Genomic DNA, 19,695 nt, shown 5'->3' with positions numbered 1-19,695 from the left:
CTAGCCTTTTGAGGTTGACATGATTGGGGGTTCTAGCAAAGCTAACATTTATTTCATAACTGTATCTTGGGTGTGCAAATACTAAATACTGGGCCCACTCTAGGAAACATTCCAGCAAGTGCTCTCCAAAGCAAGAAGGATCTGTGCACATTCAAGAACACTGAAACTTTGAGCCATGTCATTTCAGTTAAAAGTCAAAATCGGTATTTTTTAATGAAAAAACACTGCACTTATCAATAGAAGAATTAATCTTGTACACTGCTCAAGTGCTAGAAGGTACATTTTAAAAAGGAGTTAAGCAATGCAAACAATACAAAGGTTATTGTGTTTCCATTGCACCATCACCACAAAATACACAGGCTAGAAGCTTATGAAGTAAAGCCGCAACATGGCAAGCAGTAACATGAATTCGATGTTTTATGCCGAAAACTCTACATCTCCATAGGTCCAAAGGCGACAAACACAACACTTGGACCTCATTTCCTTTGGGACCCATTTTCTTTGGGTCCATTGTATTGAGATGCCAAGTCAAACGAATGCAAACACAAAGCTGAGAGTCTGTTACACAAATATGTATGTGCAGGTGCTTTTACCCATCTAGCTCATTTTACAGGTAGTATTCACTGGCGGCCATAGCTGAGCTCGCAGCTGCGGAGCACATATACTGACGGCAAGCTTCCACAGCACCTGCAACATGCACATTGCCCACAAGAAGAATGTCTTTTAGAGTGCAGCTCTTAGGCGTGCGTCTCCGGAGTGAGTGGTGTCGGTGTTGGCCTAACTGCGCGTTACATTGGGACGTTTCCCATAATGACATCCCATGTGACGTCACTAGGGTCACGAGTGACGTCAGAAAGGTCACTTGTGAAGGTCATGAGGGAGGAAGGAGGGGGAGGGAAGGGGTGGAGGGAGGATGGAGGGGAGGAGGAGGGGCATACCTGTTGGTAGTGTAATGGACCGTTATCGGATGGCGACATAAATCCAGCGCTAAGGTCGTGCAGCCGTTCCCCTTTTGTTTGCATTTTCTCTCCTCTCTTCCCGCCTGATAAACAAAAGTGGCAGCTCGGCAGCTGTATGTCGTTTCTTCATCCCCAAATCCACTCGATCCACGTCCCAGAAATGCGGTCACTCTGCGCACTTAAGGTAAACGAACAATACCCTCCTCTCCGTACCCCCCTCAAGAGCTGCATTCTTATTCGGCATTACAGGGAATTGTAAACGTCTCATTTTTTTTTGCAACACAATTAATAAGAAGTCATCCTCTGCTTGCACATATTCAGCAGTAAGCTAGTACCATCTATTAAGCACCGACCGGCATATACTCACTAAACTTGGTATCACCCTGAGCACACCTGCTATGGTATTCTTTTTATCACTGGAAAGAAGCACAGGGACAAGCAACCAGAAAATCGGGTGGCCTGCATCAACACTGCGCACTGGCCCAAATTGAAGCAAGCTATTTTCACAAAAAATAGATGCAACAGCTAAGATTGCGCTTGACCTGCACACCATAGACTGGCTCTATTCGAGCCCAGCGACTTTCACAACTAATAGCCACAACAGCTACGATCGGGCTTGACAACCACACTGCAGACTGGCTCTACACGAACCCAGCTACTTTCAGAAATAATAGCCGCAACAGCTACGACCGGGTTCGATTTTTACACCGTAGACTGGTTCCACTCAAGCCTAGCTACTTTCAAAACCAAGAGCCACAACGGTTCAGAGCTGAGCGATCGAGCTTGATCCACATGCACACAAAATGATTTCCTGAGAAACAAATAAGAGTGCGCTCGAACTATATACAGGGGTGACATTAAAAACATTATTGTGGATTGTACTCAGGGTTAGCAAAGCACCAGTCAATGTGCGGCCAGCAACTAACGTGGTTGGCCCGGAAGGTTGGGTCTTCGGCCACAAGGTCTTTGTGGCCCCCGGGGTCATTTTCCTCAAGATGCCGAAGTCCGGGGAACGAAAGATAACCAGCCTTTGGACTGGCAACTGGACGAGGATGAGGCGCCCCTTCAGCCTGAGGCAGCACTGCTGCCGTTGGAAGGGCGACCACCACCATCAGGCCTACGCTGACCGGGACCGTGTTGTCCAGAACCAGCTTGGAGGCCCAGCATACCACCTGCAGGCTGCAGACAGGCAGTATTATAAATACCTGTTTGCGCAACAGGCGGAAAACATGCCACTCAAATGAAAATGTGTCCTTCCTTGGCTAAATACAGCCCTCGAGGAGCTCAGAATGGCACAAGCAGAGCACAAAGCAACAAGGGAGACACAGATTGCGGCTATTTTTTATGGAGATCAGTGCAAAAAAATCTTAGCTCTGCTAGGGCAGGCTGCTCAACAAGAAGGCCCATAAAAGAAAGGGGGGGGGGATTGTAAATATATTAAAATAATTTTTCTTAGTCCTCTTCAATGCCCCCACCTTTAGTTTCTAGCATGCACAAACCTTCCGCTTCATTATTTCGTGTGGCAGCATGCAAGACTAAAGAAATGATGGCTTCATAGAACGGTTGCAACAACTTTTACACACTCAGCCAATTAAAAGCGAACATCATAACCACAAAGACACCTGCCACGGCCACACCTCAAGAAAAATGTTTGCCTTCCGCACCATTGCATTTGTACAGGCTTTTTGAGACTTCACCGCCGAGTGGCATGCAGGCAGCGTCAATGCGTTCAGTATTTGTGTCGTGCCGTGAATGCCGTGAAGTTCCGTGCCGTGAAGTTCACCGGCACTGGAGTTTTGAGGTTATTGATATATTAACTCTTCTGGTGCTGGAAAATCACAGTGTCTGCGCAATACACCAAAATAGGAACACGGACAAGCTACGGCACAAAGCGAAATCCTATTTGGATCGCATTCAATTACTGTTCGCAAAGCGAAATCCTATTTGGATCGCATTCAATTACTGTTGGCTCTAGGGAGGATCAGTGGCGTACCACAGTTCGGAAATTGTATAGCAAAAACTCGCAATGCAGAACCCAGGGACCCTGAGCTCAAAGCTCCTAGCTCAATCCACACCCCTGCCCATTGCACAAGAGAAAGACACCATGTTTGTTCAACAGGAAACTATACTGTCTCACCGTCACTTGGCAAAAAGCAAGTGATATGGCCCCCTCCAGCCAATCGGTGACAAAGGCAAAGCGTAACCCAAGCAGTTGAAGAAGTGGGGAAGGAGGAACTTGGGAAGTTGCTTTCCCTCCCCTGAAACTTAACCTGTAACTGAAAATTGTCCCAAAAGCGGCATTCTTCTCTTTTTCGTCTATGTCTCTGATAGCACTGCACGCACCTAGTGAGTCAAGTGTCTCTTCCCAACCTGCTGATTGGTTTTCTTAGACCGTAGCCTTCGCCTTTTCCCAACCCAGTTATGATGTAATGGATTACAGAAAACCTGCGGCAAACAAACAAAGAAAACCCAAAGGTGTTAAAAAAGAAAAAAGATGTTTAACACAATCTCACTAATATCATAGCAACGTTTCGGAAACAAGGCTAAAAAGAACAATAAGAGTTGTTTTTTAAAGTGGTGAAGTTACACCCAGCAAATTATTTTGGTTGAACTATATTTAGCTACGCAGCGAAATGGTATGCTTTGGCTCTGTATCTGTATTTCCACAGAAAGCTGACCCCACATTGGCATCAGAAAAATTAACGTCGTCATTATTGTGTCCGACAGCGTAAGAAACGCAGAGTGTCTCTTAATATGGACACGCTTCTAGGTTTGCAATTATTTCTTACCAGCAAAAGTCGAAAGCTCATTGGCGGAGGTGCAAAATTAAGATACTCGGAACGTACCGCACCCTTTAGAACAGAAAACAGCGTGATGTACCCAAAAGCTATAAATCTAGCGAACTGAGGCAATAGGACCTGTGAGGATCATGGACACAGAGAAGTCAGGATCGGGTGTTTCAGCTCATTGTCTGTGGGGTTACAACAACAAACAGAACCCTTCACACCACTTATTGTGATGCTCGATACAACTGTACTCAGCAGTTCTTTTGCCAGGCACCATGATACTGCTGCTGTTTGCCATTCGGTGCAGTCTGTCTACAATCAAATTTTATCTACAACCTGGCATGGTGGCTATCTTAGGATACACTGTGCACATAAACCAGTTTGTTCATAGCCTGGCTATTCAATGCGCAGTGTGCCCTTTGCGCTTTAGAAAAAGGTAGCTCTGAGACATCTCACAGACACAGTTTTTCTGAAAGCAGCTCTCCATAACACCTACCTTTCGATTACAAACCGTGTTGTACCGTAAGCATGGTTGTACGCACACTCCACTGGCGCAGTCGGCGATCGGAAAGGCGCTATCACCCACGCCCTGCACGGGTAGCCGCAATGGTCTATTAGGAGGCCGCCGTACGCGCCCGTCGCGACGTTCTCCCCGTCACTGCTCTGCGACAGCACGTAGGAATCGTGGATGCTTCCGGGTCACATGGCACCACATTCAGGATCCTCGAGCGCGCGTCCACAATCAGCTGCAAGTTGATAGAGTGACCGTAGTGCTTGTTGACGAACAGTTCCTCGTACACGGCGGCCCTTGGATCCGAACGTGGGTGACGTCGATGACTCCCACGACGCCCGGAAAGCCGCCCATGACGTAAAACTTCTGCTGCAGTTCGGGGAGTTCCGCTGCTGTTGACCACTCGAAGGAGGAAACATGGTTTACACCTTCAGTTGAATACTATAGCAGTTTTCATTGCCGACATAGTCCTCAAAAGAACGAAGCTTGCCGCGAGATATGATCAATACATGTCATTCGCTACCGTTTTGAAGAGTCTGCTCCTTTTCAAAACTCACTCAAGTATCCACCAGCTGTTTCCACTGACAAGTTGTGAAACTCGTTATTTCAAAACTGTTTTCGTAATGAGGAACTCACCGTGATACGAAAGACCGTGCCACACCAAAGACAATAAAAAATAGAGTGAGCTTGGGGAAGGACCACTACACAACGTTTTGAGGACGCAATGACGGCGCTGCATGTTGACTGGCAGAAGGGGCTTTTAACTGACGAAAACAAAAGTCTCGATTGCTCCAAAATTACTTCGCAGCTGGCCGCTTAATAAATGTAACATATAGTCGAAGAGGAACGTTAGAAATAAGACTATTTTCTTACCTCCAAGACTCCGGTGATGCGCATGTTGCCGTCGCGGCGAAGGCGAAACCGAAACCTCTTCAGAAACGTCGAAGGTGTCGAGGGGGCGAAATCGGTCCTGGAAAACACGGTCCGACGGTGCCGCGGAGTGCATTCATGCGGCGAAGATTGTTTGGAGCCGGTGTCGTTTGGCCACGTCCGACATTTTGTTTACTCTGAGACCGCCAGTGAGCCTCCTCGGTTACTGTCTCAAGATCTGAGACTAGAGTTGAGTCAGAGACTCGGTTTTGGTCTCAAGTCCAGACTAAGTTTCGTTTCGAGCAAGTGGCTAACCTCTGAGACTGTCTCAGTTTGGGTCTCCGTTTGGGTCTTAAATCGGCCGCCAGCTAATTTGCTACGGGGCTGTCTCCCGGCTTGAGACACAACTTGAGTCAGAGACTCGGTTTCAGTCTCAAGTCCAGACTTAGTTTCGTTTCGAGCAAGTGGCTCACGTTCGGTCTCGGCTGAGACTGTCTCAAGTTGTGTCTCAACTCTTTCGAGCAAGCGGCCCCTGGACACGTTTCGATAGACACTGTCGCTCCTTTTTCTCGCCACGGCTCTGCGGTTCGACTGACCTTTTCCGGTTAAAACTGAATTTTAGAAAATGGATTCGGCATACTTTTATAGTTTTAAACTGAAAACTCCGAACCCTAGCTATATCAAACTTTTCCCTCCAGGAATGCTCCCAAAAACGCGCAAACAATCGTCTTCTAGCCTCTTCCTCCCCCCTCCCCAAACAAAAATAAAAAAAATTAGGAAAGAAAGTTCCAAAAGCTCAAGCCCCGAACAAAGTTGAGCGAAGTGAAGCAATTCAGAATGGGAGAAAGCTAAAAAAAACAAAAAAAAACTGCACGCACGCAGAGAAAAAAAAAATATTTTCAGCCCAAAGCGGTTGCCCACGAAGAGAAGCGATTCAGAAGAAAAGATAAGGTAAAAAAAAATCTAATCGCATGCAAAGAAAAAAGAAAAAATTCAACGCGTCGTTAGAAGGCAGAAGCGAAAAGATGAGAAAGAAAGAGAAGCTCTCGCCTTATAACGAACGCATCGTGGAAGTTCGTTGTAAATGGTTTTTGCTATATTGAACTACTTGCAATATCAAACTTATCGTATCGTTTCCTGCTGTTCGTTATACACGGGTTTGACTGTATTGGTGGTCTTGGAGGCATAGGCGTGATGAGAAACGGAAAAATTTTGTTCCTTGCGGACAATTATAATGCAGGTAACAGTGCAAAAGTTTGTTTTTCAACAATTCGAAGCTTCGCCATTTCGCTCCTTGCGTACACGATGGCATAGAGCAGGGGTGGCCAGGTTGGCGGCCTAAGAGCCGCAAACAAAACCTCGAAACTTCCAAGAACCGCGGGGGAGGGGAGAGGCTATATTTTGTTTAGAGCAATAAACTAAACTCAAACTACTTTCAATCTATCCGAGTCAAAAGCAGTCTAGCTGTACGTAAGGTAGGAGTAGCACAATACTACCAAACTGCAACCTGTCTTTCGATTTAAAACGCGTTCAATATCTTTTTGGGGAGAAGTGCTCGTGTGACCGAAAGGGAGGCAGGAAAGTGGCAGGGGGGGGGGGGAGCCGCGAGCCACATTTTAACACGCGAAGAGCCGCAGCTTGGCCACCCCTTGCATAGAATCTCGCCTCGTCCACCGCGCTCCACCACATGGCCACATCAGTTGGCTGAGCAAGGAGCCTTAACGTGGCACCACTGTGTTGTCGCATGTTTCAAAAAGAGAGGGATCCAGATCACAAAATACCAGAAGCAGTATAGGATCTTAGAAGCCGTCAACAGGATCACTCTGCGCTCGTGGGCAATAAGGCAAATATAGCAACGTAAGGGCCGATCGCTGATTTTTTCCCACACGGGAACATGTGCCCTTGTTTGTCTAGTTCTACCTCCTAGAAGCGGTATTACTTTGTGTCGCCTAATAAACCCAGAATACCAGCAAATCTCGGCCACTGCACCCACCTAGCATCTCCAACCCTCCCTACGTCCACCATTTTGGAAATCGGTGGCGCCACCTATAGACCGTTCAATTAGGGTCATAGCAGAGACGGTAATAGAGAGAGGAAAATGCCCTCCCCCTCTCACCCCGCATAACGTCTGCTCCGCCGAGTGGGCTGTACCTATCATCCGGCTGGCATGCAAACTCTGTTTAAAATAGCGTCATTTTGGAAATTTAAAGTGCAGATGCGCAGATTTTGGTTTGCCAGTTATCGTGTAATACTATGCTAGATAAAAAGACTAACAGGGTCAAACTGCGCTGTTACCTATGTGCAAATAAAAAAAAAAGGGAAAACTGTGTCAGATTAGCCGGTCTCTGGCGAAAAGTAAATCCGGTTACTGTACCTTTTTTACTATACAAAGTTCGTACTGGTGTAGGCCTTTAACGGCCATGAGTGGAAGTCCGAAATGATAAATAAAAACATGCTTTCCTGCCGCAATACACGCAGTAGTTGAAAGTAGTACTGCCGGCTTACTCAACTGCTATTTAAGTGACAGAAAAAAGATATGCTAGTTGATCATTTACCGAAATAGAACCACATAGAGCCATAGGCTGATTTTGTAGTAGCCATAACTATTCTAAGAATGCGAACCACTTCACAACAGCAGCCACGAGCGCTGTTACAGCCCAAAGATGGAGAATGGCAACCTCCCGGTTTGTCATCTGCTAGCGGAGTCGGGCACGTGCCCTCTCTCTCGTTTTACCCCGCCGAACCTGCTGAATTTCCCGGATGTATGGAGAGGGCGCTCCTGTGGAACAAAATGGTGCTGCCCAGAGAGTGCTAAATGGAATGGTCTATAGTTGGAGTCCCGAATGGAGGGCGCGGTAGTCGGCGAAAATGGCAGACGAAAGGAGGCCTGTTATACAGTTTCGGTTTCAAGTTTTAGCGTGAACCATGTGTGCTGTATATTTTAAGTTTATTTTATTATTGTTTTTTCAGCACTATTATTTCTGCAGCTGTTTGAGATTCTTTTTTTGCTTGGGCACGCAGGACTCTTGGCACGTTGCCTTGCGTTTCAAAGCAAAACGGGAGCGCAAGAAGCTCCGGGATCAGGAGCGAGCTGCGGAAGAGGGCGAGGAAGAGGCACCAGCGCGACCGAAGCAGCAGAGGGTGCCGAGGACTCCTTGCCCAAAACGCGTGATCAGGCCTGGCACGGTATGAAGAATTGTTTGAGAAATATTATTTTAAATTATATTATCAAGTGAAGTTTGACACAAATTCTGTACTTCCATCAATTATATTGCAGAATGTAATGCTCCCAGCTGATGGAGAGGACAGAGAAAGCGTGGACGGCCATGTGCTAGAAATGCAGAGAGAACTCTGCAAAACCAGGCCCAACATGGTTTATGTGGCCGACGCCATGGCGAGAACGTTCGCCTCACGGCGACTCTGGGTGACGACGGAGCACCCGACTGTCGCCGCTGTCCTCTCTATGTACCCAGCGTATCAGCTTGGTACCATCGTGACTACTATTGAGATTGAAAACTTGGGTGCCAGAGAGGAAGAGTGCCATTGTGTTGACTGTATTTGGTTTGCTTTGGTCCTCTAGCTGCAGCAGGAGTTCACTGCTGCTACAGGAAAATCAATCCAGGACAGCCTCACAGCGGCCCTGGCAAGGAGCAGCCTCCGGATCCTGGAGGCTGCTAGAGGGAAACGCCATCTCGGCGAATTTTTTGAAGACCTGGACCGCAGGATTGCCATGGACGACGACGGTCCATATGATGGTAGGAATTGATCAAAGTAGTCAAGGTGGACAGAATGGATATGGATTGCAGGAAACTGCAGTGCTCAATGTCGCTACGTGCGAGTTTTAAGAACGAAGAAGAGGAATACTGATTGGTCTACACAATTCTGCTACCTGAGGCCAGATTTACAAAAAAATGTCTTATATTACGACATCTTAGCTAAGAAATTTGTAAGTTACGATCATTGTAAGAAGAGGCGAAATCGGTATTCACAGACGCATTCTTAGGGGAGAGGAGGAAGGCGCCGTTTTCGTTCAGAAAAACTATAACTTCCGGCGTCTCGCCAGTCTCTGAACACCGCAAGAGCAGACTGTTGCTATGGTGATGGCATCTTGAGCGTCCCAAACAGCCAATCAGGAGGCTCACCGTGCTGGTGCAGACAGGCATTTCGAGAAAAACAGAGGCGGCGCCAGTCGCGGCATGCTCGTCTCATTATGCTTGTTTGTTTACTGTGCTCATGCAGTATGATGCCGATACCTACCGAAGGGGAAACGGTCTCGAATGTTCAGTTTTATCGAGGCCAAGAAAAGATTTGTCACTGGTGCCATCAAATGACATTAAAGCAAAAGGAGACGGGCCGCATTTGCTTACTTAGTCATGCGCAAGGAAACAAATTTTCACATAGTTTTTCAAGAACTCGTGGATCTGGAAGGACGTAGGCGATATTGCAAAAGGGACTGCATCACGATCATCTGGTGGGCTAGTTGGTTGATCATATTGTTGAATTAACAGCGCAAATACGACAGGAAGGAGAGATAAGGGAGACAGGATAGAGCGCTGAACTAACAACTGACGTTTAATAAAAAGAGAAAGAGGATGAAGAACCGAAGAACGCTTTTAAAACATGCATAATGAAAACCCGCAAAAAAATATGCTATAGCTTGAGTTGCCTGAAAATGAATTGCTAAGAATACCAAGCTTTAAGCTGGTCGCTTAAATGACTTGTTGAAATCGATTGAGTCCTGGGACGACGGGAATAGAAATTCCGGTAGAAAAAAGAAAGAGGAAGTTTACGTTTAAAATATTCACCGAATCTAAGGACCGTTAAAGATCGCGACTTAAAAAGTAAAGTTCTTTTTGTGACAAGGCCACGGACGCCGCGCTTACGCAGGCATCCCCACAGGACAGAATAACCTGTGCCTCGTAGAGTTCGTCGTTCCCCTAAACGTTTCAGGATTTTTGTTTTCCTGAACAAGACGGAGCACTGGCAGTCCCTGACATGTATGGCAAAGTGGCCTGATGGCGACGACTTTAGTGACACGGCATGTTCTCTTAGACGATCGTTGACACACCTTCCTGTCTGACCCACATACACTTTCCCACAAGTAAACGGTATTTCGTAAACGACCGCACATTGGCATTCGACGTATCTTTGTCGATGTTGAACTCGCGAGGTGTGTCAACGATCGTCTAAGAGAACATGCCGTGTCAATAAAGTCGTCGCCATCAGGCCACTTTGCCATACATGTCAGGGACTGCCAGTGCTCCGTCTTGTTCAGGAAACAAAAATCCTGAAACGTTTAGGGGAACGACGAACTCGCGAGCTCTAAGAGGCACAGGTTATTCTGTCCTGTGGGGATGCCTGCGTAAGCGCGCCGTCCGTGGCCTTGTCACAAAAAGAACTTTACTTTTTAAGTCGCGATCTTTAAAGGGATACTGAACCGAAAATTCGAGTTCACAAAACAAGGCCGGGCGGATAAGCGGGAAGCTGCAAAACCAAGAAATATCATTCATACGGCGATATATCTAACGGATCGCCGTATTTTTTGGAAAAGAAGTGCGCGATTGAATCCGGCCGACGAGGCCGACGCGACAAGGCACGTCACGATTCCCGTTCTCTCTCCTCCTCGCTACGTCCCGTCAAGCTGGTGAACCGAAGCGAGGAGGAGAGAAGCGAGGCCGCTTCTCCTCATTCTCACATTCTCCCGGAGGACAGTTACGTCAAAGAACTCGCTTGATCGCGCCCTTGTTTTCCAAAAGTACGGCCATCCGTTTGAGATATCGATGTACGAGTGATGTTTTGGAGTTCATAGCGTCCCGTTCAACACTTCTGCAGCCTTACTTTGCGAAATCCAAATTTCGGTTCAGTATCCCTTTAACGGTCCTTAGATTCGGTGAATATTTTAAACGTAAACTTCCTCTTTCTTTTTTCTACCGGAATTTCTATTCACGTCGTCCCAGGACTCAATCGATTTCAACACGTCATTTAAGCGACCAGCTTAAAGCTTGGTATTCTTAGCAATTCATTTTCAGGCAACTCAAGCTATAGCATATGTTTTTGCGGGTTTTCATTATGCAAGTTTTAAAAGCATTCTTCGGTTCTTCTTCCTCTTTCTCTTATTATTAAACGTCAGTTGTTAGTTCAGCGCTCTATCCTGTCTCCCTTATCTCTCCTTCCTGTCGTATTTGCGCTGTTAATTCAACGATTTGAAAAAGGGAGTCGCGCAAAATGCTCACAAATCTGCCCACCAGACATAACATGGATTGTGGAGTCGTAACGCAAGGATGAATGCTCGACCTGCCTGCCCGTTTCTACATACTACATGCTTCAAAAGAAATCTGTACGGCATTTATTTGAGCTCTATGTCGAATGAAACGACGCATCCAATGTGCTGGACCCTAATACCACTTTGCAAATGCGTCCACTACCAACACACATTTCCCGGGACGCCACTGCAGTCCACCTTTTTAGAAAATCACGACCGAGCAATGGAGGGGACAATTCTAATCACCAAATGAATATCACGCTATCCATACGAGAACGGTCCACCAGGTCCGCTCAAGAGTCATACGGCCGGCCCCTTCCGGTGATTCACTATGGTGAGTCTAGCCGTCTCACCCTTCTAGGCCTTGTAGGACAAATTTGGTTGCTAGGCCGAATCCTGAGCTGTGTCCTGAGAGTGTATTTTTGCATCCTCCTTTCTCTTCTCTTACTGCTTGAAACCGGAACGCACGATAACATGCAAAACAAATGGCCCTCGCTTGTACCTTAAACTCTTCGGTTGTCACGGGATCACGGCAAGGTATCCAATTGACGTGCAGCCATGTTGACTAAAAAGTTAGTAAGACACCTTGGAGGTTGTCGTAGGACTTCATCGCACATCACACAAATTTTACAACAATTTTGTTTGGTGAATACGGATTTGTTCTCAAGTTTCGTTGTAGAGACTTTTTTCATTGTGAGATCGTTTTGTGAATCCAGCCTCTGCTCTTATTGGAATTTCAGTTAAGCCGATCTACTTGGCCTTAGATTTTTCATTAAGTCACCCGTATCTTGTGATAAAAATCCCCTCAAGCTACAGCCAGCTTATGCAACCATTCAATCACTGTCATATTTGAGTCTGTGCCATATTGTGACAGGATGGATGCAAATGCAACAACACTGGTTTTATACCGCTCCCTGAAATTTCTCTGGAGCGTGCTGCAGAGCCATTCAAAATCAAGTGTCGAGTGACAGGTACCAGCCGTCCCGAGTCTTTTAAGTTTTCTGCCCGTCTCCCGGCAGCAGCCGAACTGGCCAGGCTCCAATTCAAGTAGTCCAACGCACCCGCCTTAACGGACCTAATCAACAAGTTGTAAATATGCCATATCTGTTGGATTTGCAAGCCAGCAAACATTTTCAGTTTGGAGACTGGGCAACGACTACGCGACCTACCTGTCTGAATTTTTCATGCTACAATCTTACCTCTGCGAGCATTCTAAAACTTTGTTCTGAAAGCTCTTGGTTGGTCAGTTCAGCATCTAAATCAATGCTGTACTATCAGATTTAATGCAGTCACTCATGTACACTTCTCACACTGGCAATACATTTATCTTGCCACCACATCGTCCAGCATTATGAAAATGGCATTCACTTTCCTCCGGTGATTCGTGTTACATTTTTTATTCAACATATTTTTGTCATATTGATGGCCTTTAAAAGTAGGTTTCTTACGGCAGCTACTGACAACATCCAGTACATCTTAACTTTTACGAAAAAGCACAAAAAAGCTTCCCGTGCCGCAAAGCAAATGGAACAACATTTTGTCTCTTAGGATGGCACATGGAAAGGCTTACTTGTCGTTGTGGGGAGCATGGGACCATGAGGAGTGCAGCAATTCACGTGACTTCCAGCGTTCTAACCACAAAATCTTTTTTTTTTTTGGTGTAGACATTTGCAGAGTGCTAGTGATTGCACTTCTGGTTATCATCTTTTGGAAAGGTGCGACATCCCACCATACTGCATGAGTGCCTTGGTTTCGATTTCATCTTTTTGTTATAAAAATATATATGTAACTGCAGTGAAAACTTTGATATGCAATGTCCTGACATGAGGGTTTATTGTGTCGCACAAAGAAGCGAATAGTATCTTTGGTGTCTAAGCTAATATGACTGAACAGTTTTGCATTTCCACATTTCAATTTGATTGATGTGTGCACAGGAAACAGCCAGGATTTTGTAATTTGATTTTAACAAGGGAACGTTTTTACACTGTTCGACTTTCGAAATTTCTGCAGCCTCATTTCTTGTTTGATTTTGTACTAATTGTCTTTGTGGCTTTTGTTATTGCAGAAATGTTGACCAAGGCCGCACTGTGTGCACTGCCAGCTCTGGTCAAGGAAAGGAGTGTGGCATTCCTCCGGCCAAGTGTAAGTTTTGGAGGCCTGCTTGCCCCTTCAACAGCAACCTTACTTCATTTTTCAATTTTGGGGATATGATGGAGTTGGTGATCATGATACACGAGATATGATTTGTTTTTCGGTAGTGTTTATAGCTTTGAAGATATCAGATGTCAAAGGTTTATGTCGGCGACATGGCAAAGCCAAAACTAGCGGCGTAGCACATTGACATCACTGATAATGAACTGCGCGTTTACGCCGTGACGTAATTGTGATCCCGTGGTACCCACGACTGACTAGCTCCGTCACACGAGAAATTTGAAGACTAAGTAAGCGGCACATTTCTTTTTTCTTTTACCGCTCTGCTTCGTATATGTGCACCAAATACAATAAGTGTTAGTGTGTATTTATAAACCTGCTGGTCTAAGAGCGAATTCGACTGTTATGAATAATAGGACGTGTTCAGTGCCAGCGCAGCGTGTGCAGCATGGCTCTATTATTTGTTAGTTGCTTGCGCACAGCAAAGAAAAAGAATAGGAGACAGATGCTGCTCACAAGCAGGTTAGCTGGCTACCTGCCATCAATCAGCGACTGTTTAGGTGCCACAAATTTTACGTATTTCAAGATGTTTCCATAGGCGTCCTACACTTATTACATACTTTAAGAATTTTCCTAGGTGTTTTGGAGTTACATAGTATGCATAGTACGTAAGTCCGAAACAATTATGACAAAGTTGAAGTAGAGCACGACACTGTTAGCGCGAACAAGTGATCGCCGGTTATTCCAGTTTTTGTCTTAGAAACCAAGTGATATCATCAAAACTTTTTATTGCTACGGAAATAGCTTATTTAGGTCTATAATATAAGTGATAAAATTTCGTAGTCGCCAATACTCTTTCGAAGTAAAATGCAAAAATGTGCCGATGTCGTGTTCGCGCTAACAGTGTTGTGTGTATGTGAGACTCGCACAATTTCACCGATATAAACAAGCGCCGTTCGACTGTCGGCCGCAGCAACTCTAACAAACGTACACTACTGGGGTGGCATAACTGCGCCATTTGTGCCATTTTGCGCCAGACGCATTTGTTTGCGCCATCCTGCGCCATGTTGCAGAAATTGTGCCACAACCAATACCTTGCGCCATTATGCGGTAAATCACAAAACATGCGCCAAAAAAATAGTATTTTGTCTTGGTTTCGGTTTTTATCGACTCGATTGGCAACAATGAGCGTGTTTAGCTTGGTCGGCCTTGCAATCTTTTATACTATTTATTCTTCCTGTGTATCCCGAGTCGGAAGCGCGTGAAAAAACTCGCATTCTTAGCGCTACACAACCTGCGACTGGATTGTTATTGTTGAACCATAAGTGGTTAAGCAAGTCGGCCGAGGTGAGGTCGAGTCGTTGAGCGTCAGAATGCCGGAGGCTCTGCGGCCCGGGATCCGGACGTCAGCCAGTCGAAAACAAATGAGCAAACAATACCTTTTAGTACTTCATTGTTAGAACTTGGAACCTGCATTCCCGCAAGATAAATCATGATTTGATAGAATTGAAATGCGGTCCGATCCGAAACCTTGCGGGCCAGCAGCCCTCACGCGAGCGGTAGATCTGCTCGGCATACTTTAACCTTGCTCCTGCTTATCGCTTCAAATACGATAACTCCGTTAATCGTAGCCTGCTGCTTCGATATTGAGTTGCACAATAGGATAAACTCAAAATTCGTTGCCCTGTTCCTCCGTGCAACTGCACGTCCGTTGCTTACGCACGTCACGTGGTTCGCACACATAATTATTTTGTAGAGCACTTGTGGGTTGTGCGATAAGCAGCGCTGGTTTGCATTTTGAGCAGCTGAAAGCCACTCAGAAATTACCAAGGACACTATCTTCAGAAACATATTGTACTTGCTTTTTGGTTCTCATTAAGGCTCACAAAGTTTCAAGTTTTCGCATCTGTTACACTGTTATCCAATTTACCCAGGTCCCTAACTACTCATGTTCATTTATGCTGCTAAGCACAATTGAAATTGCTCTTGTGCTTGTCTAAGGCACAAGCTGAAGTGCAGTGAAAACTGATCTGAGTAGCTCCGAGCCTGCTCTAGAACATAGTTTTAGCTGCTCCCCAACCTCCTCCAAAACAGCTGTTTCAGCTGCTCCCAAGTACATTTCATAAGTTCCACCCCTGCACTAGGGTGCCTTCATGAGCACACATGAAGGCACCCAGCCTTCATGTGTCTGCTTGTGAACAGCACCTGTCTCCCATTCTTCCTTCTTTTTGTTTGCGAGCAACACACAATTATACCGATACAGCCGCGCTGCACCTGCACTGCACGTGTCCTATTATTCATAGCAGTCGCTTTACAAGCGGAAACTTTATAAATACATACTAACACTTACTGCATTTGATGTTCATTTACGAAGCGGAGCAGGAAGAGAAAAAGAAATGAGCAGCTTACTCTTTGTCTTGGAAATCCTTGTGCGACTGAGCCGGTCATGCGTACAGCGGGACCGCTGGATGACAATTGCGTCACAGCGTCGACGGCATCTCATTATAAGTGTTGGCAACGTGCTACGCTGCTAGTTTCGGCTTCGCCAAGTCGCCCACACGAAACTTTGACATCTGATATTTACAATACTATACACACCACCGGAAAAATTATATCTCGTGTTTCGGGGTCACCGACTTAGTTAAATTAATTGTAACCCAGTAATCGTAAAAATGGAATGGAGTTGCTTTTTAACAATTAGCAATGTAATTGGAACAGGACATTAATACTCCTTCATAGCTTTGAAGCCTAATATCCCGAGAGAAGACCCATCCCCTGAAATATAGCCCATCCTTATTTTCTACATGAATCTCCATTTCTTAAGGTGGGCTAAATTTTGCACACTGAAGGTTAGCTCACCCCCTATTTTCACCTAATGTGCCCTCGGTTTTGAGTGGGCTATCTCGGGATATTGCGTTACATTCGCGATTCCAGCAAAACGGATGCCGCCAAGCACTCCGTGGCTCTCCTGTTGGGTGACTTTCGTGGCTGGATATTGCCGGTGCGGTAGCAAACAAAATGGATCGACAGGAGTCCAGAGATTTTTAGTTTGTACCTCAATGTTTACTAGCAGTTTCACAGTACTTACCAGTGCGGTGGAGTCAAAACAGATTGTATCCTCCAATCATTTCTCCAGAAAAGCCAAAGTTTCCTAAGCGCTCTCACGACAACAAGCCATCCCCGGCTTTGGGTTTGTGGGGCAAGAATCTGGTAAATAAGAGTTAAAAGGGCTTGTGCACCTTGTCGTGCTTTTAAAATAAAGACTACTTGCTAGTTGATAAATAATTTGTATATAAGAAAGTTAGTAAAGTGATGGACTGACACCACATCTCTAGCTTAACTCTAAATTATTTTGCGGAAGGGATCAAGGGAGTTGCAGCCAAGGGAGGGTTCGAAAATTGCTTCCCCTGAGTTTGGTTGTGATGAATTAGCTAGTATCAGGCCGGTCGACGCGCTGGCTACCCTTCTTGGTCACTTCTCGCCGCGAATGCCCCTCTAGTGCATTGAATCACTTGGGACTTGAACCAACGTCAAGTTTACCTTATATTCTGAAAAAGCTCTTCTGAGCAACCTCTTCACTTCGCCCTCTGCATACAATCACTGTTTGAGTAAAAAAGGTGGGGCAGGATTTCACAAGCTTTAAATAGTTTTCTCTTTTTGCGCTTAATCTTCTTATTGAAGTTTAAAACTTGATGCTGTGTATGTGTGTGTGTAAAAGAGGGGAAGGCAGTAAAACTGGTTTCTTACTGGTTACAAGACCTTTTATGGCGTGAAATGAAGGCTAGGGAAGCTTACTCCAGCCATCACTAAAAAGTTGCGGCACAGCCTGTTTCCTAATGTGCTGGCTCAATCTAAGTCTTATCGCCCGTGACGTCACGCCACTGGTAAGCACGCAGAACCTTGAATGTTGATTTTGGCATCAACTGATTATGCATTTTCTCAATAGCTATGCTGAGTTTAAAGAAACTGAGTAGCGGGCCTGGAAGAGCAAAGCCTGGGTATTTAGAATAAGTTATTAGTCTGGGTAACTCGAAAAATTGGTGGAGCACCCTCTTAAGAATGTATTCACGTAATGTTGTATGCTTTATTTGTTGCTTTTTGGAATTTAATATCTTTGTTAAACAAGCATATGTTGTCATGGGGAGAAAAATGTTTGTTCTGAGGAAGTGGAAATCTACAAGGTTGTAGTGATGCAAATGGATGTCCTTGGTATGCGGCACCTGCCCAAAAATTCTCTGTTAGGCTAGTTGCTTATATGTTTATTCATTATAAACACAAGCGCCAAGAGCAAAAACGAGGGAGAGTGACCACAAGCGCTTCTTTTGTGTACTTCTTTCTCTCTCATCCTCGTCCTTTCGACTTATAATGACAGCTGACCTTCTAGAGCAATAATTAAATGTAGTAGGATGGTAATGAAGATATGCAACAGCACACATTTCACTGTGGGATGTTTTGTGTTTTGGTGTCATGGCCAGAATGCCATCTCATGTAAGGCATGTGGGGATGCAATCTGCGTGTTAATTTTATAAAATCAGTCTAAGGGCTGTAGTTAAAAAGAAAACTGCAATCTCAAGAGGTTTATGAACTTCAGCGCCTCTTAACATAATTTTGTCTTGTTTCTACACTTTTTTTAGGACCCTGCAGAACTTCCAACATATCCAGCTGTGAGCTACGAAGGCAGCAGCATCTATGATGCCACCTCACTTCTTGTGTCTGTTGATGAGCTGCAAATCGCAGAACCAACTCATCTGGCTGCAGTGAGCACAATGACTGCGCTGTATTGGGCGTTGAATATAGAATTTCCTCCAAAGGCGACCAGAACGTTTCAACTCTTCTCCCATATGATAGGAGTTGACACTGGGCTCGTGGCCAGCCCCCTTGTGCTGATGGCAATTGGCATAACCAATGGCTAAGCTGGTGCTCAGTTTATTTCAAGAATACCTTCCACATGCTTTTCCTGGGATATTGAATAAAGCAACAAAATGTGGTACAAAAATGGGACGAGACATCTTTCCAACTGGCAGCAAACACATTTATTGCTGGTCCATCTACGACAACCATCGCAGCGGATACCCAAGGAGATAGGGGAAAGGAGGGGAGGATGAGGAGGAAGGAACATGTTTGACCCACAGCTACCGCGGTAGCCGTGGCGACAGCCTGCTTCAGAAAGATAGGTAATGATAGGCGGGGTGCGGGGGAGGGGGGGAGGGGGGGAGGGAAGGGAATGAAGGAACTAACCTCGAGGTGGGATGAAGGGGGAGGCTTCTCTAAGCTTTCTAAGCAGTAGTTGTGGACAAGCCAGCAAAGATATCTCGTCCCGTTTCTGTCCCATTTTCTTGCTTTCCTCAATATCCCATAACTCGACGAGCACGCTCATTTTATCAAGTTTATGCTTTTATTGTTTTGCCAAATGTGAAATTAGACTTTTTTTTTAAACGTCTGTATGCCATGTGGCAGAAGAAGGGAATGAGGATTCAAGGTATATATGAAGTCCAGTTTCCTGGAAAAGTAATACTCAATTTTTTTCGCCTTAGTTTAAAGGGAAGTGCTGCGCCATGTACTAATTGTTTAAAATGTCGAACACATGTTTATGCAAAAATAAAGCTACGCTTGTCTTGAACCACACAATGTCATTCCCAACACTGCAATATCGAGTCTATCACTAGGGGAACTAAAAGTACTTGTGCTAGGTGGTGATGAACGTTTTGAACCATGGCTAAAAGTGCTAAAAGCATTAACACAAGAGAGAAGCTCCTTTGTTTGTATTCTCTCTTGTGTTCGTCTTTTTAGCGCTTTTAACCACGGTTCGAAACATTAGGGGAACATTTAGTCCCAGGAGACTAAGCATTTGGTCCCTTGGGATCATATGTAAAGGATTAAAATTTAGTCCCCGGGGACCAAATGTCTTGGATTAACATTTACTCCCACGGGTCCCAGTGCAAGGGCTCAACAGTTGGTCCTCGGGGTTCAATTGAAATGGTGCAACAGTTAGTCTCAGGGGTCCAAGTGCAAGGGCCTAACAGTTAGTCCCAGGGGTCCAAGTGCAAGGGCTTAACAGTTGGTCCTCGGGGTTCATTTGAAAGGGTGTAACAGTTAGTCCCAGGGGTCCAAGTGCAAGGGTCTAACAGTTAGTCCCAGGGGTCCAAGTGCAAGGGC

General features: G+C 45.4%; 1 protein-coding gene across 1 annotated transcript in view; it reads left to right on the top strand.

Moving 5' to 3' along the window:
- The window catches only part of LOC115314840, a 45,587-nt gene extending 27,135 nt beyond the window's left edge, over positions 1–18,452 (top strand). The window contains exons 5-9 of the mRNA XM_040210277.1: positions 8,148–8,312; positions 8,404–8,619; positions 8,707–8,881; positions 13,454–13,530; positions 18,174–18,452. Coding sequence (XP_040066211.1) covers positions 8,148–8,312; positions 8,404–8,619; positions 8,707–8,881; positions 13,454–13,530; positions 18,174–18,452 — 912 coding nt within the window. The remainder of the gene's footprint in view (positions 1–8,147; positions 8,313–8,403; positions 8,620–8,706; positions 8,882–13,453; positions 13,531–18,173) is intronic.
- The last annotated feature ends 1,243 nt before the right edge of the window (positions 18,453–19,695 follow it).

This window comes from Ixodes scapularis, unplaced genomic scaffold (assembly GCF_016920785.2).
Source record: "Ixodes scapularis isolate PalLabHiFi unplaced genomic scaffold, ASM1692078v2 PGA_scaffold4__175_contigs__length_147842914, whole genome shotgun sequence".
NCBI classification, from domain to species: Eukaryota; Metazoa; Arthropoda; class Arachnida; order Ixodida; family Ixodidae; genus Ixodes; species Ixodes scapularis.
The sequence above is the reverse complement of the archived record's forward strand: the minus strand, read 5'-3'. Positions and strand labels throughout refer to the sequence as shown.